Genomic DNA, 26,684 nt, shown 5'->3' on the forward strand with positions numbered 1-26,684 from the left:
GCAAAAGCCAAAGGCGTGAAGGGGTCTACCTCAAGGGACAAGCACCTCGCCCGGTAGGGTGTCCCATGGGCGACAGCCCGGTGGGGTCACTCCCCTGCAAAGAGTGACACGTATGACCGTTACCACCAATGCATATAACCCCCTTTTGCGGTTAATTTCAAGGACATTTTGTGAAACTTAACCCCCTTTTTTACGTCAAAACAAGGACAAAATCGTACTTTGGAATACCCCTATTTATAAGATTGTAAGGACGCTTTCGCCAATTTACCCCTATTTTACCATATTTCAAGGACAAGACTCGGCTCCGAGAATTTCCCTTCCCGGTTTTCTCTTTTCCCTTTTCCTGACCCCTATTAATTTTATCAATTTCGGGGACACCTGTGCACCCCTATTTTCTTTATTTCGAGGAATATTTTGTCCGCGGACATTGCTTGAAATTGACCCCTTTTTCCGCGATTTTGGTAACGGTCATGCGGTCTGGAAGTCACATTGAGTGATCCCACCGGGCGACAGGTGGGCCCCGACCGTCAGCCAGCTACTGTTAGCAATAGGAATACCATCAGAGTTGGAACACGGAATGTGAGAACACTGTATCAGAGCGGCAAGCTGGAAAATGTTAAATGAGAGATGATGAGGCTAAACGTCAACATTTTGGGACTAAATGAAACAAGATGGCTGAATAACGGCGAGTTTGTGTTAGATGATTACAGATTGATTTATGCAGGAGGTGAAAAGCATGAAAGAGGTGTGGAGTTACTGCTGGATCCAGTTATCTCAAAGAGTGTGTTGGGACACTGGTGTGTAAGTGATAGGGTGCTCCTAGTGAAATTACAGGGACACCCTTTTAACATCTCAATCATAGTGATTTATGCACCAACGGCAGATAGCGCTGATGAAGTTATTGACACCTTTTATGATTCCTTAGATAAAGCTAAATCTCAGTGCAAATCGAATGGCATTGTAATAGTCCTGGGAGACCTGAACGCTAAAGTCGGTCATGGTACAGAGGGCAAAGCAGTAGGTCCGCATGGAATTTGTGAACGAAATGAACGAGAGGACAGATGGGTTCAGTGGTGTGAGGGGGAGAACATGGTCATCAGTAATACTTGGTACAAAGAACACCCTAGACGAGTATACACTTGGAAGAGTCTTGGCGACATCGTCAGAAACCAGATAGACTATATCGCCATAAATAGTAGATTTAAAAGAGCAATGAAACAATCAAAAACATATCCAGGGGCTGACTGCGGGAGTGATCATGTGCCAGGGATATGTACACTTCAGTGCAAATTAAAGAAACTCAAGAGACGAAAAGTTGTAAAAATATTGGATTTTAAACAGTTAAGTAAACCGGACATATGTCAATAATTTACTGTACAAGTAAAGAATAGGTTTGAGTTGCTCATAGATGAAGGTAAAGAAAACACGTGGGAGACGATGAGAAATATTCTGGTAGAAACAGCGGAATAACATGTGCCGAAAAAAGAGAGAAAAAGAAGGAACAAATGGATGACAGAGGAGATTCTTTTAATGATGAAAGATAGACAGAAAATTGGAAATAGACAATGCAAGAAATATAGGGACCTAGACAAACAAATAAAGCAAAAGTGTAATAAGGCAAAAGAGAGCTGGCTAAACGAATAATGTGTAGAAATTGAAAATCAATTCGATAAGAAAAGTAATGTTTACCAAAGAATAAATGAAATTTCAGGTAAAAAGCCTGGTTGTTCAAACCCTGGCTGTATCAAAGGAAAGATGAGTCAATCCTGTTTGAAATGAAGAACAAAATGAGCAGGTGGACGCAATACATTGGCGAACTTTTTGAAGATAGTAGGGAACCAATGCCAAGTTTTGCAGATGAAGTCAAAGGGGAGAAAATTCTTAAATCTGAAGGCCGTTGGGCAATGTCAAAGATGAAGAAGAACAAAGCAGCTGGACCAGATGGTGTGGTCACTGACATGTTTGAAGCATTAGAGGAATATGGTGTTGATAGATTAACAGAAATTATTAACAAAATATATGATAACGGAACATTTCCAGATGAATTGGGCAGATCCATTTTCATTAGTCTCCCAAAGAAACCGGGAGCCGTGGATTGTGAGCAATATAGGACAATCAGCCTTATTTGCCATATCACTAAGATTATTTTGAGGATTTTGCTTTTGAGAGCAAGAAGTAGAATATCTCCCATGGTCGGAAGGGAACAATTTGGTTTTGTAAAGGATGCGGGCACAAGAAATGCAATATTTGTGGTTAGAAATATAACGGAGAGAGCAGTCGAAATCCAAAAAGTTGTGTACATGTGTTTTATTGATTATTCAAAGGCTTTTGATAAAGTAAAACATTCAGAACTTTTTAAAGAGATGAAAAAGATTGATATATATAGAAAAGATCTAAGACTGCTACAAAGTGTATATTTGAATCAGTTTGCATGCATCAGGGTAGAAGGAGAGTGTAGTGAATATATTAACATCAGACGGGGAGTCAGACAGGGTTGTGTTATGTCGCCGGACCTGTTCAATATGTATAGTGAAATCATTCTAAGAGAATTGGAAGATGAAAATGGGATACAAGTGGGTGGCCATTCAATCACAAATATTAGATATGCTGATGACACTTTTTTTAGTTTCTGAATCAGAGAAAGATCTCCAGAGACTCTTGAATGTAGTTGTAAAAGAAAGTGAGAGAATGGGACTAGAGATCAACTATACCAAGACAAAGTGCATGGTGGTCTCTATTAAGAAGAGCAGTCCAAAATGTAACTTGAAACTCAAAGAACAGATTATTAAACAAGTCTCCTCATTTAACTACCTCGGCAGCATGATCACCGAGGATGCCAGATGTGAGACAGAGATCAAGAGAAGGATAGCTCTCGCTAAATCTTCATTTTCAAAGCTAGGCAAAATTCTGACAAATCGAACAATGAGTATGAGGACCAGAATAAAAGTCAGGGGCGTAAATCCGTACCGAGGAGTGGGGGGGGGGATGATCGGCGATAGCCATCACATACTAGCACGAGCACACGCCCACACTAATTTACGCAAGCGCTCGCGAACACACAACACACACAAACGCACACACACACACACACACACACACACAAACGCACGCACACACACGCACACGCACAAACGAACAACAACAAACAATATCAGAGAAAGAAGACGATTCGTTGTACCGTTCTCGAAAATAATCTTCGCCTGAATTCATTCCCCCCCCCCCCCTCCCGCGCGAAGCGCGGAAGCTTTTACGTTTCATTAAATCATTAGAGAAAGAAGACGATTCGTTGTTTCGTTCTCGACTCTTAATCCTCGTCTGAATTCAGTTCCCCCTCCCCTCCCGCGCGAAGCGCGGTAGCTTTTTACGTTTCATTAAATCATTAGAGAAAGAAGACGATTCGTTGTACCGTTCTCGACTTTTAATCCTCATCTGAATTCAGTTTTTCCCTTCCCCCCTCCTGAGCGAAGCGCATAAGCTTTTACGTTTCATAAAATCATTGGAGAAAGAAGACGATTTGTTGTACCGTTCTCGACTCTTAATCCTCGTCTGAATTCATTCCCCCCCCCCTCCCGCGCAAAGCGCGGAAGCTTTTACATTTCATTAAATCATTAGAGAAAGAAGACGATTCGTTGTACCGTTCTCGACTTTCAATCCACATCTGAATTCAGTTTTCCCTCCCCCCCCCCCCTTCCCTCCCGCGCAAAGCGCGGAAGCTATTACGTTTCATTAAATCATTAGAGAAAGAAGACGATTCGTTGTACCGTTCTCGACTTTTAATCCTCATCTGAATTCAGTTTTTTTCCTTGTTCGCGCACGTCGCGCAACTACTCTTAATGACCGTGACATACTGTATACGTGTATGCTGTACAGTTATACATACATACAAACAAAATAACTCATTTCTCATGCATTATGCTAAAATTGAAACAATCACATTTTTTTTCTTCTTCTTCTTCTTCCTTTTTTTTAATCTCTTTTTTTTTGTTGTAATCTCAGGGGGGGGTGATTGTACAGGCCACCCCCCTACTCCAAGCCAGAGGGGGGGGGGGGGGATGCAGCCCCCCCCCCCCCCCCCATCCCCCCGGGATTTACGCCCCTGATAAGAGTATTGAATTGTTACATCTGCCCAGTACTTATGTATGGTAGTGAAACGTGGAATTTAGCCTCTGATACTAAAAAGCGTTTGGAAAGTTGCGAAATGAAGAATGATGAAAATCCCCTGGACTGACAGAGTTAGTAATGAGGAAGTTCTTACACGAGCAGGAGTGCAAAGGAAAATGATACGTGAGATGTTGATTAGGCAGTTAAAGTTCATGGGTCACATTACACGTTAAGAAGGCCTACAGAATCTTGCTTTGACAGGGAAATTGTGGGAAGAAGGAGTAGGGGAAAAGGAGGATACTTTGGATGGACAGTCTGCAGAAATTGTTGGAAGAGAGAGGAGTGAAAGAACTGGGACTGGTACTAATACGAAAGGCTAGGAACCGAGGGTTGTGGAATAGCATGATCGCCAAAGTCAATCGATATGGCACTTAGAGAGAGAGAGAGAGCAAGGTTATGCAAGAATCATACAATAAATCATTCATGAAAATTAGTGAAATTTCCTTCAAAATTTACATGAATGTGATCATCTATCAGTATCAAAGTTTGAAACCAATAAAGCAAAAGATATTTGTGAGGTAAATAAATAAATTTTCACGAAGTGACGGTAGTGAGGAAAATCGTAACGCAAAGTGAATGCAATTTTTTTTCACTACCGTCACTTCGTGAAAACAGCGACGAAATGGTGTTTTACTAAGCCTTAGATTTAACCTTAACTGTTTCACAATTATTTGCATCTTCCAATATCAAATTTATCATGCTACCGAATCACTTACGTTGTTTCTTTCTCCAAATGAAATAGGTCGCTGAAGAGATGAGTATCATTAAAGCAAAACCTGAAAAAAAATCAAACGCGAAGAAGATAATATTGAGAAAAACATAACTATTGCAACAAAATTTGCATGATATAAAGCGCTCAAAATACCACAATAACCTTCTGGTCATCAATCTTTGATATAAACAAAAGCCTTGTTCCTTTTAAAATCTAACAATGTAGTTCTAATGGATTGAATTTTGATTTCTATGAAGGTCTTGCTCTCTAAAGTGTCCTAAAGTAAAATTATAAAGAAGATAAAAAATACGAAGCTGCGTATATCAGTATAATTCTGTTCACAGGTTCAAGGTGCTGTTTCGTGGTATAGACATAAGCAATACAAAGCTTTCACGGGAAACCATGGCACAAGAGTTTTAAACATTATTTACATGTATACGTAATTATTTAGTTTACTTTTATATAATAAACATATGATGTTTCAACCTGATATTTTGCTGAATTCATGAGTATCACTTTCTTTCTTAAAATGTTCTGAAGCTTTCGCACTGGAATATTTTTCATCTTCCAGATAGTTTCCATCAGGTCTGTAGCAATGTTATTGAATTTGCCTGTTCTCAATTGCCTTAATGTTTACACGTTATATTCAAATATTGATGATTTCTCGGATTTCCTCAAAAAAATAATCAGATGTCCAGTATTTTAGATAACTTACAAACTAAGATTATCACCAGAGTTGATTTCACTGGTTCGCCACCTTGGAGTAAGGCAGATGTGGATGTATTTGCATTTGTTCCTGGAACACTGGAAGCCACACATGTATACAATTCTTTGTTACCCCTGGTGGCAATGGTGATGGTTTTGTTTTTCGTTCCATCTTTGTTTTCCCATTCTTCTGTATCTGAAGGCTCAACTACTATGGATCCATATAGAAAGACAAGGTTGATAGAGGGGTAGTACTTCAACGCTTGGCATGTAAGAGCCATTCCTGATTTGGCGACGAGGGTACAGTAGTTTGAGTCGTGCTGTTCAGCATTTAGACATTCCTGGACAATTGGAAATGGTTCCATAGGCTGGGCTAAATTTAAAATATAATCAAAAGAACAATGGTTTGTCACATTTACCTTTAACATTTCATGTCAATTCTTTAAATTAATAAACTAACGAATCAACAAAGAAAATAATAAATAATAAATGAACGTAATAAAGAGCATTTTATAATAAATTGGGTTTTCAGTGTGTAGTACCCCTCCCCACACACACACACACACACACGCACAAACCCCTCTCCCCCTCTTTCTCTCTCTGACACACACGCACGCACATACACATGCACACATACAGTTGTGCTCATCCGACGAAATTTGCACTCATCAGTGGCTAAATAGTTTTGAGGCAACTACAATTTGGACAGATATCAGGCATTTAACCTCCAAAGATCGTCGGGACAACTTTACCGCATAGCTTCATGGACTGGCCGCATGCTTTTATTTCTGAAAAAGAGCGCCCGCGCTGCTGTGCAGGGCCTCTGAGAACCTTGCTTTAGCTGGTGCTATAGAGCTAGCTATCACTAAAAGGCTTAAACAATATCTTAAAACTTGGCCCTTTCACCCTCCTGACAGCAAACTTCACAGGAAGCGCCGATTTAAACTGAAAAGCCTACGATCTGGCGCAGGCCGTTTTGCAGCAAGCATAAAGCTCTGGCATCTCAAAGACTCTGACCTATGTCTGCGTGGTCAAATTCAGACTGTTGAGCATATTCCGAATACGTGTGCTTTAGTAGGCCCACATGTCCCCTCGCTGATATTGACAACCCACTACTGGTGTGACAAAAGTCATTTTTAATGGCTATGGTTCATACGAAACATTGATAATAAATATAGATATTTCAAACTCACTGGTAATGAAAATACATTGATTTTCTCCCTGAACAAAACAAAAGCAATCATCATGTTATATTTTACTATCATTTCATTACTAGTGTAGACAAATGCTATTCGGCACGTTATGAATACGTACCAACCACATTTACAAAAGTGTGATTCCGGAAGGATATCCCAGTATGATCGGTCACCTCACAAACATAAAGACCTTCGTGATGGATTTTTAACTCTTTGATGACCAGCGAGTAATCTCGGGTGATGTTATACGTGCCGTCGTAGTATCCACCTCCACTTCTTTCAGAAACATTTGTGTTGCTTTCCATTACAACCAGGCTTTCATTTGCTGAAGAGGTAGTTCCCTTCTTCCAAGAAACTCTTCTGGCCTTGATGTGAACAGCGCATTGCAGGATACCATATGTGGCTTGACGCATCTGTATAGTGACTTGTGGATTTGTTGTGAGTGCAGTATCTGAAGGAAAAACGTTGGAAGCCACCTTATAATAAGATAGAGGAAATGTTACCGAAGTACATGATAAGACCGTGAAACTAACTTTAATTTCAGGGTGCCAGGTAAAAATGTCGAAGGCAATAAAGTCAGAGGTAAAAATGTCAGAGGTAAAAAGGTCAGAAGTTAGAATGTCAGAGGTAAAAAGGTCAGAGGTTAAAATGTCAGAGCTGAAAAGGTCAGAGGTAAACATGTCAGAGGTAAAAATGTGAGAGATAAAGAAGTCAAAGATAAAAATATCAAAGGTAAAAAGGTCAGAGGTAAAAATGTCAGAGGTAAAAATGTGAGTGGTAAAAAGTTCAGAGGTAAAAATATCAGAGGTAAAAAGGTCAGAGGTAATAATTTCAGAGGTAAAAATGTCAGAGGTGAAAGGGTCAGAGTTAAAAACGTCAGAGGTAAAAAGGTCGGAGGTAAAAATGTCAGAGGTAAAAATATCAGAAGTAAAAAGTTCAGAGGTAAAAAAAGTCAAAGTTAAAAATGTCAGAGGTAAAAACGTCAGAGGTAAAAATCCCAGAGGTAAAAATGTCAGAGGTAAAAGGGTTAGAGTTAATAATGTCAGAGATAAAAATGTCAGAGGTAATAATGTCAGATGTAAAAATGTCTAAGGCAAAAATGTCAGAGGTGCAAAATAATTTCGGGGTAAAAATCATTGCCGTCATAATATATGAGCACTTTATCACACAAACTGTCTAGATATAAGCTACTACACTATAGTCTAATATATTCCCTTCTACCATAAGTATCATACTGTATATTTTATAAATGATTGCACTTCGTACATGTCCGGAGGAAAATACAATGTAGATAATAAATTTGATATTTATATTTTGTTATCAGGTTTTGCATAGGCCCTATATGAATTTCTAAAAGAAATTTATTTTGAAAATGGTTGATGTTTTAAGGTTTATTTGGTTTTGAGGAAGTATTACGAAGGCCTAAATGTAATCTTAAAATTGAATGAGATAAAACAGGGAATCAGTTATAAAGATCGCACAGACATTCCACAAATTCAGTCATCAGACCCATCTTCATGTCCATCCCAGCAAAGACTGTTATGACAAGAAAACATTAAGAAAAAGACTCGGATGCTTTTCCCCTCATCAATACTTTATTACAAAAGTTTAACAAAACAAAATTAAAGTTTCGCTTAAAGAATGTCAGATAGTAGGCCTACATGTAGTAAAAATCTAGCCAAGTATTTTGGCATCATTTTGTTTCGACTTTATATGCAGTACGTTTCGAACGGCAGAAAATATTGTATTTGTTGGGTTAAACATAACGCAATGTAATTTGATATAATAAAATCATGTTTTTGATTATGAAACGTGAGAGATGTACAGTTTAAGTCCTAAGATTCAACCGGTTTTTTCTGTCAAATTCATGATGCACCTTTGTTTAACCCTAATAAGGCCGGGGGGGGGGCATTATGCCCCCCCCCCTTCCACAATTTTTCCGATTGCTCGGAAACGCATATAGATGGCTCCCCGCTGCTCGCTGACTTTTTTCTTTTAAGTCTTGCGCAACTTTTAAAAGATTTTTTTTGAAAATCGGACCTATGGTTAAGAGGTCACGTGACCTTTTGTCTTTGCATGTCAGCCCGAAAATCGCTCATTTTCGTGATTTGTGTACAAAACATATGGACAAGTCATTTTTCCTAAAAACAGATGAAACATGGGTTATTGGGTCTTGTTTAAAGTTTAGGTGGTTGTTTTGAGAGTCTTAATAGTTGAATTGTAGTAAGAAATGAAATAAAACAATAAAAACAATGAAATACATAAGTTAAAAAAACAATGAAATACATAAGAAATTATCAAAACAAGGGATAACATAGGGAATAGCTGGCTCTTCCAAATTTTGTTGTTGTATTATTATTCAGAATGGTCTAATGAATATATGTAGTGAAAAAGAATGCTTAAATATGAATAATATATGATTTATGGGTAAAAATTTGATTTTTATGTCTTCATTTGTATACATTACCATAAATATGCAAATAAGTGAATTTTTCAAAAAATTGAAATTATCATATTACTCTATACACTTCACTTGACATGCGTGCACATTTTCGCGGCCGAGATCTTAAGGGGGGCCATAATGCCCCCCCCCCCCCCGGCCGTACTAAGACCTCAAATAGCCCGGCCTTTTTAGGGTTAAAGTGACTTGGTAACATTGTTGAAGGTTGATGAAAAAATTGCTTAATTTTTGTATAAAATGTTACTTGCTATATTCCTTCTACTGTACTAACCCTCTGACATGCAAAAAATCCTGAAAAAGTTATCAAACCACGAGGATATCTATGGTTTTCTTTGAAGGAGTCGATGTATGACACCTTCTAGCAGTGATTAACAGTAAATTCTCCCAACCATTTTTGAATTTTCCAACCGTTTTTCCATGAAAAAAAGACATGAAACAGGCTATAAAAAAATCAGTCAACACTTAAATGTCTGGAATGGAATGTAGAGCCATTTTATTGCTTTGTGACGATTCACCTAAAATGTAATTAAATTGTAATAATATAGTTGGGAAAATTAAGGAATCGATCAGATCAGTTTTTTCCAATTTGTACCATGAATAATGTTACAATAAAGTTTTCACTCAAAGTTTCAGATTATCGTTAATTGTGGTGATCGATAAGGAGGTCTGATAGTTAAAGTAACAAATGCCGTGTGAAATTTGTTTTTGTTTTTGTCTTATTTTGGGGTGGGATATCTGACCCTCGTAGCAACAAGGGGGCAGGATGATAAATAAAGAACAAACCCAGGGAAAATGAGGAATGTAAACATAAATATGCATACAGGTTCAGAGAAGTTAAAGATAAAGTTGAGTTCTGGTCATGCGATTGCATTGTGAATGAAACGGTGTGGAATCGATCAGAAAAAGGTTGATCATCTAGCATATAAGTATTGGTGAGGACTGCAAGGTTCTTGAATCATTAAAATGATACGAAGATTGTTATGCCGTTACATGTCATATTTAGAATACATTGTATTAGGGTATTTGAAGAGCCATGCTTTTCAGGGAACATTTGTTTTCCGGTGTTCTTCCACACTTGCGTAATAAAAATGATAACACTCACAAATTACATTTCACCTCTTCCAAGAACTCAACCTTCTCTTCACACATTAATTAATTCGAGACATGATGAGTTCAAATCAAACTCATAAAATGCATGTAATACACACAGGAAATATAAAGAATCAATTACTTTAAATAGCCAAACCAAAAGAAAAAAGAAAATACAATAAAAGAAACAAAACAAACGGAGAGCAAGGCTGACGCGAATTGTCATGAAACAAGATAATTACAAAACAAACCACCTGTCAATTTATCGTACACATTGATAACAGGATTATATTGTCTTATTTAAGTCTTTGTTAACCATATTATTAATCTTGATGGCATTTATATATTGTCATCCTATGCTCACTGTCTCCGACGAGTTTGGAATAAGGTCTTATTTTCGGGTTCATCACGTGGGAGAGATTGGTAATTCATAAAGCATATATATAGTCTACTATCATGTCGCATATCCTTTTTTTTTCTTTTTTCTTTTTATTTGAATTTTAAAAAAAGAAAAAGAAAGAAACATAAATTGGAAAAAGTATTACCAGTAAAAAAACACATTATTCTTATCCCTGTATTATATTCCAGAAGAGACATGCAGTAATAGGTTAATGTTTGTCATTCCTGGTTATTGTCATCTTTACTCTTACACTCGATTTATAGCCTATCTATGTTACACTCTGATTTTAAAAATTTGTTATCCAATATTATTATTGAAAAAGAGAATTTAAATAAAATAATAACATTTTAATTTGAATTTGAATAATGAAATATCCCTAGAACCCCCCCCCCCCCCCGCCTACACCTATTTTGATGACGACTCGGATATTCAGATGTCGGATATTTATATTTATTTACGGGGTAGGGGGCTGAGAGATGGTTTCCTTGTAAAAAAAATACATACGTTTGACTCTCAGTTGAGGGGGGGGCAAATTTCCCACAAGGGGGACAAATTACGATAGGATTATGTGTGCGTTATGTTCATATAGCTCCGTTTAGTCTCATTTGACAACGCCCCATACCGTCAGATCCATCAGCCTAACATATTAGCCTATGGACTTTTACCAAAACAAATCGTTACAAATTCATTTTTTTTTGTTTAAACGAAAAGCACATCCACCCCGACGTACGTTGACACTAGCTCTTTCATTGGAACTCTCATGTCCCATTGACTTTTGAAAGTTTACCCACCGTAATTTGATCAAAATAGGTCGCAATCTCGCCATTGCCTATATAACACATGTGCAACAAGTCGCACTTTGGACTCAATTTGCCAAGCGATTGTAAGGTTATAGGTCAAGCACACGAAGGATAACAAGCATGAATTATAATGGATCAGTTCTGATTTGATCATTATGTCCATTTCAACCAACCCCCCCCCCTCCCCCCCACCGTAATTTTTTCCATTTAGTATAGGCAAGCATTATGCCGAGGTAAGCAAAAACATGAATATTCATGAACGTCATGGACTATTCGATTATTTACAGAGGGGTGCAATTGTGCACCACATCAAACTACCCTACTTTCAGTAAAGTATTTCATTGTATTATGTAGTTTGGGAGGTTTATTTTACTAACTTTTTAATTATCAGATATCAATGATAGTTTAAAGATATGGAAAAGGTTCTTGCATTTTATATTCAGAAAAGCAATCTCACATACAAAATCACTATCAAGTGTCGTCTGATCCGCCGATTGCCGTCTGCTAAATACGTTCAAGGCACATTTATCTGTGGACTGTGATATACATAGTTTACTCGTCATTGTAGAATAAATCATTGTCAAAATAATTCCATAAAATTGGGGTAAAAAAAAAAATATTCCAACTATATGAGCGACAGTGTAGTTAACATTAGTTTAAGTAGGATATAGGTTGTTGTTTTTTTTAAATCATTACTGTTCAAAAGTTTCTTCTAAATAACCTACCTACAACTAAAATATCAGTGTAGTTGTTCATCAGAGGTCCCTTGTTGTTGGAAACTGTGCAGTACATTCTTCCACTATCTGCCGTTGAAACATTGTGGATGATCAAGGAATAATTTTCGTCCACGTCACAACTCCCGTCATCGTATCTTGGACCTGATACTTCACCATCAATCCATACTACCATGATGCTTAGTTCGTCAGGATTAAGGCGTTTTCTCCAGTAGACTGCCGATGGATCCCCAAAGAAGCGACATGTTATAACACCTTGCACACCTCGAACTAGTGTCTTCTTGGCTTCGGTGTAAACCAGGCCATCTGGAACTACCTGCGATGATTTTAGACCTGCATCAAACGAAAAGCAGTAACATAACCAGTCGTTGTGAATCGATTCATTTCATAAAACAACAAGATCTCAGAGTATGACGATTTGGTAAGACTTTCCTATGGTGTTTATTAATATTTCCCAGAGTGCATGTCCAGCTAACACATTTTCCCTTCCAGTTTTGATATATTCCCATAAACCTCTCCCAAACATAAACGTGTATTCATGCCTGACTTTGTATGTACAGGCGTGGGGCCAGTGTATAACTTAAAGCTATGTTCACATCCAGTGGCGTACGCAGGATTTGTTCAAGGGAGGTGTTTTAAAATGTGAAAATCGCGCCGGAAATTTTGCAATAACTCAGCCAGCCGCTTAATAAGCAGGAGGGGGTAAGAGCAGTATTTTTGTTTGCCCCGGAAGTTGGAAAATTACGTCGTCTGATATTTCGTTCAGTGGTTTAGGGGAGGGGGGGGGAATTTTTAGTTTGCATCCTTTAGCATACCTTTTTTTTGTTTACAATTAGAAAATGTGAGGGGGGGGTAACCTCCAACCCCCTCCCCCTTTCTTTCGCGCCCGGCCACAACCCTAAAATGTAGCTTGCCCGGCGGCCGGGCCGTGAGTTTTTAGCAAATTTCGCCCGAGCATCGCTTGTTTTTGAGGCATCGTTCAGAGCAGAGTTAAAATTCGGCGGCGCCTGCTCACTTATTATTGACAATTATTGAATTGTCTTTCTTTTTTATATTGTGGAAACTGCCCCCTACCCTAGCCCCCGCTGCGTACAGTCATGGTTCAGTGGCCAAGCAATGGCCTCGTAACTGTGAGGCCCCATGATCAAAACCGTGTCGCTGTGCTATATTTAGTGCCCTTTTGTAGTTGTATTATTTTGGCATGAATCTTCAAAGGGCAATACAACAAGTTTTTATTTTAGGCCTAACTGTGATTGGTTTATAGGTGATGTCTGTTTCCAGAGAGAGAATACTAACCTGGAGAGAAGGTTGATGTAACCTGCCTTAATTAACAGTAGGGTAAGTTAGGATGGCCAAGTCTTTTGCAATGAATAATGTTGTAGAGTGAATATATCTTTTGCTAGTTTGTACCATCAAAAAAAATGTCTAAAGGTATGAAGTTTAATTGTAAACTGATTTCTTTAAGACAGGATATTCTGTAGTGAGTGAGACAGGAATTTGTTTTGTTGTACATTTTGTGATGCAAATGAGGTGCACACATACTTTTGGATGTTCATCTAACTTTGGAAAAATATAGAGACTGGAGAAATGTAAGAGTGAAAACTTTGACTAAAGTGATGTCATGTGAAAACCATTATATGCAATGTATTTATGATGCTTTTGTATCTCCTTGCAGGTTTTCTTGTTCCCCTTGTTTTCAGATTTAATCAACTTGACTCACCCTACTACTTGTGTTCAGTGCTGCCTATTTGTATCAATGTTTTGTTTTTCTTCTTCAGAATGTTCATAATATTAAATGTAAACTGTATTTAGAGTAAAATTTTGAGTTCGAGATCTAAATCTTCATTTGGATAGCCATTGTCATGTTTGTTTACACTTGAGAATTAAAGTGAGTATAGTAGAGTATAGTTTCTAAGAGCTTAGAAGTTACAATATATGTACCTGTTTATTTTGGCTGAATTAATTGAATGTAAGTAGATCCAGAGACGTACCATTTAATACGACAAAGCTTAATATTCTAGCAATGTGATTTTTAAACATTTTAAATTGAATTTGATTGTACATACATATTATAATGCCTATATGGAATACATCAACAATGCTTTATTATGTCAACAGTGTTTTGGAACTTGTACTGTGAACGTTTTTCTTTCTTTTTTTTAAAGTAAATAAAACATTAAATTGACTATAAAAATCATTCTGTCATTGCTTTTTATGTGAGATCACACAGAGAGAAAAAAGAGATGGTAATATCCATCGAGAAAACAAGATAAAAAATGATATTTAAGAGTATGATATGCAATTATGCTTGTGTATGGTGAGATATCTGATAGGGGCATGTGTGACTTGTGTGTTCACACGCATGAGGCGCATTTGAATTTACATGTCACAAATAATTTGTGTGTGTCTAATTAATTTAATTCATTATTTCATTTGACATTACATTACTGTGTGTGTGTGTGGGGGGGGGGGGGGCTTGCCTGCATATGCATGTAAATCTATGTGGGGTAGGATGGCTGTATGTGAATAATAGAATGAGCATGGTATGACATTTGGTTAGAAAACGTCTATTACTGATCGTATGATTGGAAACTACTGTATTTGTATGTGCCGTTTTCACTTCATGGAGCTGTTTTCGGTGGGCGGGTGGGGTGGGGGGGGGGGGGGGGGGGGGGGGGGGGGGGGGGGGGGCGGGGGGGTGAGGAAAGCTATGGGGGTAAGGGAGGGGGCATGTTACTAATGCCATCCCATTGAAAAACTTGATAAATACACAAATGTATTTGATCTATGTTCATACTTATATCAGGTTTTATGAAACTTTTTACCAATACATGTACTAGTATTACTGCAGGTACCAATTAATATACACATCAAACTTTTTAAAACACCATTTTTATGCACAATAAGCATATTTTCTGTATATGTCAATTAATATCTCCCCTATTATGGTTCCTTGGGAGAAAAAGTCCATAGCAACCAATTTTTTACTTTTTCTTTGTTTTCTGCCGTAATTAGTTACTGCTCAATTAAGTTTAAAATGTGGGAACATGTCATTATTGTTTCAGATACACAGTTCCAAGATATCTGGCACATGTGTAAGTACTTCCCAGCCAGAGACCAGGGAATTCAAAAACTAAGCAAGAAAACAGGCCTCGGCCAATAGGAAAAGGTCTATTGGTTATTGGTTGTTATTTTACCTGACTGCTAAGAAAGCATAAATGCTTGTAAGTAAGCAACCAGACGCCCGACGGCTTTAGAACCTCTCCGAGGGACCTGTGTTTGTTATATTTCCGAAATCATGACAACAACAATAACATAATATACCAATAATAGAATTAGATAATAATAACAATAATAATAATAATGGGTTCTTGTATAGCGCTCATGTCAGTCAGATTTGACCCTCCTGGCGCTCCCGATTATTACCCTGGCTTTAGCACGGCTGCCATACGGCGCTCTAGCATTTCAAGGAATAAACTCCTACCAGGTACCCATTTACTTCACCTGGGTGGAATGTGGCAAATGTAGATCAATGTCTTGCCAAATAATAATAGAATGATAAAACGGTTGGATGGTCCATTTCAGAGCCATTAACCTAATGGCTCTGTTCTTCCATGGAGTCCAATATCTAATACATACATTATGATATTAACTTACTATAATAGTAAGTATCATGTTGGTAATGAAGATTAATGCCTTTACCAAAGGGCACTAGCGCATCGACTTGGTTTCGAACCCGAGTCACCGGATTACGAGACCACTGCTCTACCAACTGAGCTATCGCGCCTCCTCTATAGGATACTGCTAACGTTTAAATTTCACAGATAGGACCTACATGACATATTCATAATTCCTGTAAAATTGTACATACTTTGATGTTAGCTGTAAAAGGGACATAGTATATTTAAGGCCCTCATGTTTTAATGTTGAGTTTCTCGTCGCCCGTCTGCAGTTAGATTTTTTCGCCCACATTTGCGATCGAAAATCTGAACATAATTCATTGTTTTGAAAATTCCATAAAACATCGTTTTTATAACACTTTCAGTTGACTTTTTGTGTAAAATATGTTTTAAAACATCGTATCGCTTTCGGCATTTTCTTGATCTCATGGCGTTTCAGTTCAGTGGATACGAAATCCGTAACTGTGAGCCATTGCAACACACGGTATGATCAGGTTTTTAACTCATTCGCGACAATTGCTCACATAGTGTGGTTTGCCGTGTCTACAAGAAAACTAGAACGTCAGGTGACCTCAAAGTTTGTCAGACTCTGCAGAAAAACGTTGGCCAATCAAAGCACTCTTTACTTCGTCGTGTAAAAAACCCTACCCCAAGTTATTTTTTTCCTCTTATCCTCAAGCGAGGTTTTTATTTCCGTAATTTCAATACATATTTACATTAATACCTCAAGGATTGAGTGAAACATAACAAAAGCTAAAAATTAAAGTATATTCAACAATTCTTCCAGCTTATTATTTTCTTTACTAACACATTTATACACTGTCGCTCATATAGTTGGAATATTTTAGTTTTACCCCAATTTATGGAATTATTTTAAAAATAATTAAAAAAAAATAGATCTAGATAATAGTATACATTCTCAGATTTTATTGAATAATAATTTGCCGAAGTGTGTTTTGCGTGACTGCTAAAGCATGTGTATGCTACTATGCTTATCAACTAGGGGACCTACGCATTTAAGTCATAAATGACAGTAATGAGGATTAATGCCCCACAAAAGGCACTACTATAGCACATCAACACGGTTTTGATCCTGAGGCCTCACAGTTACGAGGCCATTGCTTTGTCACTGAACCATGACTGTACGCAGCGGGGACTAGGGTAGGGGGCAGTTTCCATTATTTTATTTTTTTAATGCAATGAATTTTCAATAATTTCTTGCATTTTACCCCGGTCCCCAACATAAACAAAATCCTCTGGACGGACATGCATTATGGCTCAAGGCATGGGCACACAGAGGATTTTTTTATGTTGGGATCCGGGGTAAAATGCAATAAATTATTGAAAATTGATTGCATTTTTTGTTTTTTGTTTAATTTATGGAAACTGCCCCCTACCCTAGCAACCACATGATGGTCAACATATCAGCATTTTCAAGAAATTCAGGGTAGCTAGATAATGTACAGGCAATTTGGCAGTAAATAGCAAAATATAATCAATACCCTTCCCGACAATATTGTGCACAACATGTAAAGCTAATTGTTAAAGAGTTGACACCTCTATTAATTAATGGAAAACCCGCATTTCTTCAATATTCTGAATCAGAAAAAAAAGCTATAATTGCAGTGAGATTTATTCGACATCCGACCCGCCTCTTTCTCTTATATTTCTTTTTTTCCGTACATTTCTGTTCGCTGGCTCTATTTTCTTTCACTTTATGTCGGAAGCTTTTTGATTTTGGTTTTCATCCTGGTAGACATAACATATATTGCGTGTTATATTTGTTTCCGATAACTTATGGTTTTGTTTGACTTGAGCGAGTTTATTGCATATGCTACTCTTTGTGTATGTTGTGAATGGACTCTGAATGTGATTGCACTGGAGTGTTTTTGAATTTTTGGGAGCCGTGCTTTCTTTTCACTTCTCCTTCGTTCCTGTCATTTGGGCTTTTCGAACACTTACGTGTGTATTTATGTTTTTTTTTAAGTAGTTGAATGTTATATTTGTATTGTCACACTTACTAATATTACATTTCTGTGCTAGTTATAGCTTTCAAATGTGCGGTTTATTTTGCTACGATATTTGAAATTTAAATTAATGGAAATAACCAAAGTATACTAGCGATGTGTATTTAAAGGGAACCAAAACCTTCATACTAAGTTACTTTTATTGTAAAGTTTAAAATATTTGAATACAATCAGTGAAAAGTTGAACAAAATCGGGCAAGGAATATAGAAGTTAAAGCTTTTTGAAATGACTAGTCATTAGAGGGCGATATTCAATTTGATGCGTCATTTGTGGACAACTCTCCATGTCTTTTGTACTTCAAATTTCATGTTTTTCCTTCTTTCTTGTGATTGAGATGATCTACTCCCCTGAAGGCAAGGTATAAAATGCAAAATGATATTCTACTTCACATTTTATGAAGTCGGATCAAGAACACAAATAAATACGTAGAAAACGAAAGAATTGTGAAATTTGAAGTACAAAAGGCATGGAGAGTTGTCCACAGATGACGCATCAAATTGAATATCGCCCTCTAGTGAATAGTTATTTAAAAGAGCTTTAACTTCCTTATTCCTTGCCCGATTTTGATCAAATTTTTACTGATTTCATTCAAATGTCTTAAACATTACAATAAAGTAAGTTAGTATGAAGGTTTTTGGTTGCCTTCATTTTAATGAGATGTTTTCATACATGCATTAAAGGGACTTGGTATATTGTTCAGATTAGAGAAAATGGTCCTAAGGAAGAGACCTCAATGCTAGATGTACAACGAGAGATCATCTGAAAGTTTGAGTGAAAACAAACCATTATTAATGATATACATTAATTTATGTAAAAACTGATCTGACCGATGCCTTAATTCTCCCAATATTTTACAATTTAATTCAGTTTAGGTGAATGTAAATCGTCACGGAGCAATGAATTGGCTCTATTTACCATTCCATATATTTAAGTGTTAAAGGTAGGCTTTACTACTTAAGCAAGAAGGGATTAGACCGCCCAGCGAGCCAGCGAGGTCACTGTGACAGGTGGCTATCTCATTAACTCAGCTCTCATTTAACATAAGAAAAAGAGGATCATGGGGGACCAACAGGCACCGATTGGGGAAGTTTTCTATATAGAGGGAGCAAGTAGCTACAAGTAGGACAGTGTGCCTTTAAAAGATTTTTAAAAGCCTGTCTTATGTCTAAATTTAATGAAAAAACTGTTGGGAAAATTCAAAAATGATTGGGAGAATTTACTGTTAGAGGGTGTCGCACAGTGACGCCTTCAAAGAAAAACAAAAATATCTTTGTGGTTTGAGAATATTTCAGAGTTTCTTTGCATGTTAGAGGGTTAGTACAGTAGGAGGATTATAATAAATAACATTTCATGCATAGATTATGCATTTTTTCATCAACCTTCAACAATGTTACCGAGTCACTTTGACTTGGTAACATTGTTGAAGGTTGATGAAAAAATTGCTTAATTTTTGTATAAAATGTTACTTACTTTATTCCTTCTACTGTACTAACCCTCTAACATGCAAAATATCTTTAGAAAAAAAATCTCAAACCACGAAGATATCTATGGTTTTCTTTGAAGGCGTCGATGTACGACACCCTCTAACAGTGATTGACAGTAAATTCTCCCAACCATTTTTGAATTTTTCCAAACGTTTTTCCATGAAAAAAAGACATAAAACAGGCTATAAAAGATCTGTCAACACTTAATTGTCTGGAATGGAATGTAGAGCCATTTTATTGCTTTGTGAGATTTCCATTCACCTATAAATGTAATTAAATTGTAATAATATAGTTGGGAGAATTAAGGAATCGATCAGATCAGTTTTTCCCAATTTGTACCATGCATAATGGTCCGTTTTCACTCAATTTTTTAGATTATCTTTAATTGAACATCTAGTATTGAAGTCACTACCTTAGCACCACTATCTCTCATCTGAACAATGTTACTTAATCCCTTTAAAAGTACTACGCTCCATTTGCAGAAAAAAAATGTAAAGGTTTAATTTCAACGACATTTGAAAGAAAATTCTAATTTAGAACTTCCCTCAAAACGAAAGGGCTTGAAAGTATCTTTTTGTGCCCGGGAAAATAACGACCGTTAGTTGTCGAATGGAATTTAGAGATTGTAGTCCTTTATTTAAAAGTCTGATTTTGAACCGAATGGTCGTACGTTTTGTGCTGAGCAAAGATTCAATTAGTTTAATTTCGGCCATTACAAGAAGTGGTTAATTGATGTAGACATGTGTTCATGAACCCGTTTTAGCTCTTTTTATGTATGTTATTAATGTTATTACCAAAGAAGAAAAAGTCACTCACTTACTCAATAGTGTCTGACAGTGAAGTCTAGAAAGTAAACGAGTTTCCTTGCATAATTTGAATACTAGGACACTGCTGACGTTTAAATTTAACAGCTAGGACATACGTGACATATTCATTATTCCTGCAAAGTTCTACAGAATTAAATGTTGGCTGCAAAATGGACACACTACATTTAAGTTATCAAACTGGAAATACACAAGTTGAACCAACAGAAGTGAATTAAATGTTTGTAAACAGGTTAACATAAAGGTATCTTGCAAATAATCAATAATGAATAAAGAAATAATCGCCTTATCATAAACTGAAACAAATGTGACGGGAAACTCACATTCGAGTTTCATTGGCTTACACCGCTGGAAAGCAGGAGTAAAAGCAATATATTCTTTGTGAAGTAAACACCTCTGCTAGTCATTTGTTGAGCTGTCTTGAAAATGTAGTCTCCTATTGTTCAGTGACATATGCACCAAACTTTGAAACGCCTTTTGTTCCATTGTTCGCTCCATATTTTGTGTGATGTGCTTTGAATTCACATTCGATCACTAGGCCCCCTGGAAATAATTTATTTAGCTCAAAGTTCCCTCCACTGAAATGTTGGGCTGATTAAAGGGCCCATGACATAGAAATACAAGTGTATTCCTGTTGGTGTTCAGTCCTGCATACATCTCACATTTTGATATGTAAACTTCTGAATTTGTTTCATAGATTTTAAAATATTTTTTGAACTATTTGTTTTTCAATCTTGCTAAGCTCCACCCCAAAACCTCCAGATCTCATTCCCCTTGTGACATCATCTGTCAGTCATCAATGAGCCAACTTGAGAAAGTGTTATGTATCTTTGCCGAAGTCGACCACTTGTTAAAATACGTAATACAATAGCAACATACAAGTTGCTATGTCAGACATGCTGTAGCATCATCAGGAAGACAAAGGCAAATGATGTATTGTACATATGTATGGAAGCATGCAATTCTATTATGAATGTGTGGTAAGCTGGAGGGAATTACAAACCATTGTCTATTCTAGAATATTAGTTTAGTCTGACATTTTTGACAACGCAACTTATATATTGCTATTGTTTGTGATATTGTAACAGGTGGTCAACTTCGGCAAAGTTACATGCCACTTTCTCAAGTTAGCTCATTGATGACTTACAGATGATGTCACAAGGGGAATGAGATCTGGTGGTTTTTGGGGTGGAGCTTATCAAGTTTGAAAAACAAATATTTCGAAAAATATTAAAAAATCTATGAAACAAATTCAGAAGTTAACATATCAAAATATGAGATGTATGCAGGACTACACACCAACAGGAATACACTTGTATTTCGATGTCATGGGCCCTTTAAGCCACGGTCACAAAGGTTCGTACGAACGATGCGTTGGTACGAATCTCACTCAGTGTTTTTCCACTGTCTTTCCGAATTTCCATAGTCTGAAAATCGTTCGTACCAGTTCGTAATGGCATTTGTGACCGAGGCTGAAGATAGATACAAATCTAAAAAGCCCAAATATAGCTTGGTTTTGGAAAATGTTGCTCAGAATTACTTTAATTATTTTGTTTAATTAGCAACAAAAAGAAGGAAATGGTCAAGCCGGTTCTCTCCCATATTTCATTAACTGTGACGTAGGGTCCTTACAACATACATTTAGATTTATAATGTAACCAAATTGTATGCATACGTCTTTGCGAAGTGCCTCGATACAAACGATTTCATTCACCTGATAAGAATAATAGTATTACAACAGTCATAATGAAAACTGCATATATCAAGTGTTGCTAGGTAGGGCAATCAATTATGTTTGTCCAACTGGCAACGACTAATGTTGCAGTTTAGATTATATTGTCTATTGCAATACTATTATTCTTATCAGGTGAATGAAATAGTTTGTATCGAGGCACTTCACAAAGACGTATGCATTACATTTGGTTACATCACGAAAATGGCCTATTGTCAGAATGTATACTGCTGGCACTTTCGTTGTGAGGAGCATACGTCACATCCGTGCGCCAATTTAACTGTTTTGCTTGAAATAACCGAAACGAAAATCTTATAAATCCCCTGATTGAAGCCCGCCCATGATATTTGGCAATTTTAACCTTTGATTTATTTACAACATGCTATAACTTTTGAAAATGGAGTGGACTTTGGCTTTAAGCCCTAAGCCTCTTAATCAGCAGGATTCAAAATCTACAATTATCAGTGCAATGCTGCAAAAGTAACATGTACTAGCCCGGTTTGACTAGGATTTTTACCATGGCAAATCTCAAGACATATGTATGTATTCTCCTTCTAATATACAAGTCTTCTTAATATATCGTGCAATAGAAACAAAAGCAGGACATTAGGAAAGCTTGTTTATTGAATTTGAATAAAACTTATTTTATGATTTTCGGCAATACACTATCTGAGCTACCAGGACAAGTTTTGGTTGATTGCTTACCCCTAACCCAGATAAACTCCCATTCTTGATCTTTATTGACTGCAAACTAACATGGACTACTTAAATTGATCATGTATGCAAACTGTTGTCTATGAACATAGGTGTAATAAATAAGTTAAAATCTTATTTTCCACCTCATGTCTTAAAAATATTATATTCAACTCTAAATTACGGGGTGCTAACGTAGGGAAATTGATCAAAACAAAAACCAATTCGATTTTCGTGATCCAAAAAAAGAGTAATGACAATAATTAATCTGGCAGATTTCCAGGCACACACTTACGTTTTATTTATTGCAAATCGTTTTCTAAAATTATCTGATTTTATACAATTATTTCCTCGAAGTTTTCATGTATCAGCTAAGTAAGGATGATATTCCAGACTCGGGATATTGTATGCTCTGTATCTAAGACCCTAGCTGTGATTGGTCAATTAAGGAACAGCTGTCTGCTACATACTGCAACTTTATATCAAAATTGTGAGAAAAAAAATGTACAAATTTAGAGATGGGAACATTTCACCATGATTATTCTTTGTCCTTGGATTATCTTGGACAAAATAAAGTACTTCCCATGTGGGGACCACGGAACTGAAGAATTGTTAGGCTTGGCCCATGGTCTACTAGTGTTCAAATTATGCAAGGAAACCCGTTTACTTTCTAGACTTCACTGTGAGACACTATTGAGTGACTGACTTACATCTTTTTTCTTTGGCAATAACAAACATAAAATGGGCTGTAATATGGGCTCGGTGTAAAAATGTCAGAGGTAAAAATGTCAGAGGTTTAAAAATGTCAGAGGAAAAATGTCAGAGGTAAAAATGATAGAGGTAAAAATGTTAGAGGTAAAATATATTTAAAAAAGCAAGTTACAGGTTGAATATTGGTAATTGTTGTATATTAGGCTTATTAAAAAGATATAACGAAGGATTCTCTGCAGTCATTAATTTCAGCGCTGCTATATTTTCTTCTTTCTTTAACTTTTATTTCCCTTTCTGCCCGAAATTATCCCGAAATTATGAATGTTTGCCCGATTTTTGCCGAGGGGAGACGGGGGGGGGGGAAGTATCCTTCTTTTGGGGGCATAGTGACCCGGCTGCGTCCCCCTCACTTGCCTTTGTCTAAGCAAGTGATACTCAACACTGAGCAAACTTCTTTAAAAAAAGAATGTCTAAAATCGAGTAGTTTGGCCATGAATTATAGGCCGAGTTGTGGCTCGGTGGTGTAATCATTAACTAAAAAGAAAGTCATCACAGTCCCCCCCCCCCCCCAAAAAAAAAAAGAGGATAAGATTTCACGCTGTGAGTCCTCCGCCCCCCCCCCCCCCCCCCCCCACTTCACCATTCCTTCCGAAGATTGATGGACATTTTTAACAGCGTGGCAATGACTACTATAAAATGTAATTTCCTACAAATGCATATTCACTTTCTTGTGGGCTTGATACATGTACTTTGATACTTTGATACAATTATAAAGCAGAAAGCCGCCCATGTTACATTTAATGCTAACCGCACCATAACATTCCAGATAAGCGCGCGCTTTGCAGAGGTTCTGTTTAAGCTACATCGTTCTATAATTGTTTGCTGTGAGAGATCAAACTCTGAATTCGACAAATATTTATTCATGAGCAACATATCAGTAACATAGTTTGACTGTACACATTTAAAGCATCATGATACTGCTTGTATATATGATAATAATATGATAATATTGGTTAAAGGATAATTGGTGCAGGATTTATAAAAGGCATACACTGTATACGACAGTTCCCAGCAGGTAAATACTCGTTCAAGTCTACACATTAAACAAAATGTATCATGAATTTGGCAGAAAAAACAGTTGAAATGGAGGGACTTAAACTGTAATTCTCCCACGTTTCTTAATCACAAACATGATTTTTTAAATATAAAGTTTTACAGTGTTATGGTCGAAAGCACATGACAAAATACCTGGGTAGATATGTCACAACGTTTACCACTTCAAATAGGCCTACTATCTGACATTCTTCAAGCGTAGCTTTGATAGTATTTGTTAAACTTTTATAATAAAGTATTGATGAGGGAGACAAAGCATTTGTGTCTTTTTTATTAATGTTTTCTTGTCATAACAGTCTTTGCTGGGATTGACATGAAGATGAGTCTAATTACTGAATTTGTGGAATTTCTGTGCGATCTTTATATCTGATTCCCTGTTTTATCTCATTCAATCTTAAAATTCTATGTACTTAGGCCTACCTCCTCAAAACCAAATAAACATTAAAACATCAACCAATTTAAAATATCGAAAAATGATAGAAATTAATATATGCAAACCTGGTCACAAAATATAAGTTTCAAATTCATTTTCCACATTGTATTATCCTCAGGACATGTACGAAGTGCAATTCACATTCATTTATAAAATATAATAGACTATAGCCCCGTAGCTTACGCGTCGACATTTTGTGTGATAAAGTGATGAGATATTATGACAGCACCAATTTTTACCCCTACCTTTTTTTGTACAGTGTACATAACATTTTGTTTGTTTCTCTGACATTTTTTCCTCCGACATTTTTACCTCTTACATAAAAATTATCACAACGATATCAGGCAGCATTTATATAACAGATATTGGATTAAAAATAACAAAAATTACACATTTTTGGTAAACAGCCACATCCATGCACACTGCTCATTCAGCCAAGCAACAATCTCAATGCGAACCTTCTGAATAATTCATTTTCAGAAGACCCACGAGACCGACGTGACGGTCATGGTCACTGCAGGTATCGAAGGCTCTCAATCTTGCCCCTACTTTCACGGTTTGCTACTTCAATACAACTGCTGAGGTTCAATGCGTAGCGTGCATAGCAAGAGTTTTAGTTTTTCCTATGGCCTTTTTCCATAGAAAATATTAACCAAACCAATTATTGAATTAGCAATAAGGTTGTATAAGTGTTTAATTTTTAAAATTCACCGCAAGGAATCCTTGAATAATGAAGCTTCGCTATCACTTACCAGGTATCACACAGATTACGATGAATAATCCCACAGCTAGTGCTATTTTAACCGCCATGTTGAGCAACATGTTCACAGAGCAATTAATGTTTACGGATGTATGTGGATATCTGTATATATTTGTTCAGCTCGCCGGCGGCGTAGTATGTACCTTGGACTATCAATTGAAAATACTCCGCACAATATACGGAGAAAACATGGGAACAAAAAGCACTTCAAGGTCTGGTGCACATTACAAGCGTCCTTTATTAAAAGTAGCTTTCAAGGTACATCATTTTTCAGCATATATGGTAGACAGCCACAGATGCGGATCCATGAATTTTGGAAAGGGTGGGGGGGGGGTTCGGGGGCACAATGAAAGACGGACAGAGCCACGTTCTGCGATTGCGCGGACAGGGGGTCTCTAAGGGAAAACTCAATTCACGCGATTTGGTGTATACTTTTGGCCAACATTTATATTATATTGGTGCAGGGAAGTATCTTGAACATGTTGTTGTATATCACAAGCACCTTATGGTTCACCGTCCTCTTAATTTTTTTTCATTCCATCCTTCCCCAGTTACTGTTTACTGTGCTTTGTCATTGCTACTATCCTCACTTGCCCTCATACATTCCCTTGTCATTTGTAGGCATATTCACCTCATCAAACCTCATTATACTTTCACTATCTTGTTTCAAATAATTTATCTGTACATTCCTTTATTTAGTACCAATCCGTGAGTCCTTTATCAAACCATGGTCTCTAGGAATTGGCTGAGGACCAAAACAATATTCTTGAGGGCTTGTTCATTTACATTCATAACTATGTATGATTAGTACTTTCCTTTATGAAACTTATTCTAACGATTGATTATTTGTTTGGAGACATTGTCATTTCATTTGTATATATGAATATTAAACAAATACCTAGCACTGACAAGCTCAGTTGAGCGGGGACTTCGAATAGTAAAGACCGGTCTCTATGCTATCCTTTATT

General features: G+C 36.9%; 1 protein-coding gene across 1 annotated transcript; it reads right to left on the reverse strand.

The window, feature by feature from the left end:
* Positions 1–5,219: 5,219 nt before the first annotated feature.
* On the reverse strand, positions 5,220–25,791 carry LOC105440289. The gene is made up of 5 exons (XM_030995787.1): positions 25,709–25,791; positions 12,250–12,591; positions 6,893–7,225; positions 5,712–5,951; positions 5,220–5,227 (listed from the first exon to the last, which is right to left on the reverse strand). Exons 1-5 carry the CDS (start codon positions 25,776–25,778, stop codon positions 5,220–5,222), a joined length of 993 nt encoding a protein of 330 aa, XP_030851647.1. The 5' UTR covers positions 25,779–25,791.
* Between the last annotated feature and the right edge of the window lie 893 nt (positions 25,792–26,684).

This window comes from Strongylocentrotus purpuratus, unplaced genomic scaffold, assembly GCF_000002235.5.
Source record: "Strongylocentrotus purpuratus isolate Spur 01 unplaced genomic scaffold, Spur_5.0 spur5_scaffold_3, whole genome shotgun sequence".
NCBI classification, from domain to species: Eukaryota; Metazoa; Echinodermata; class Echinoidea; order Camarodonta; family Strongylocentrotidae; genus Strongylocentrotus; species Strongylocentrotus purpuratus.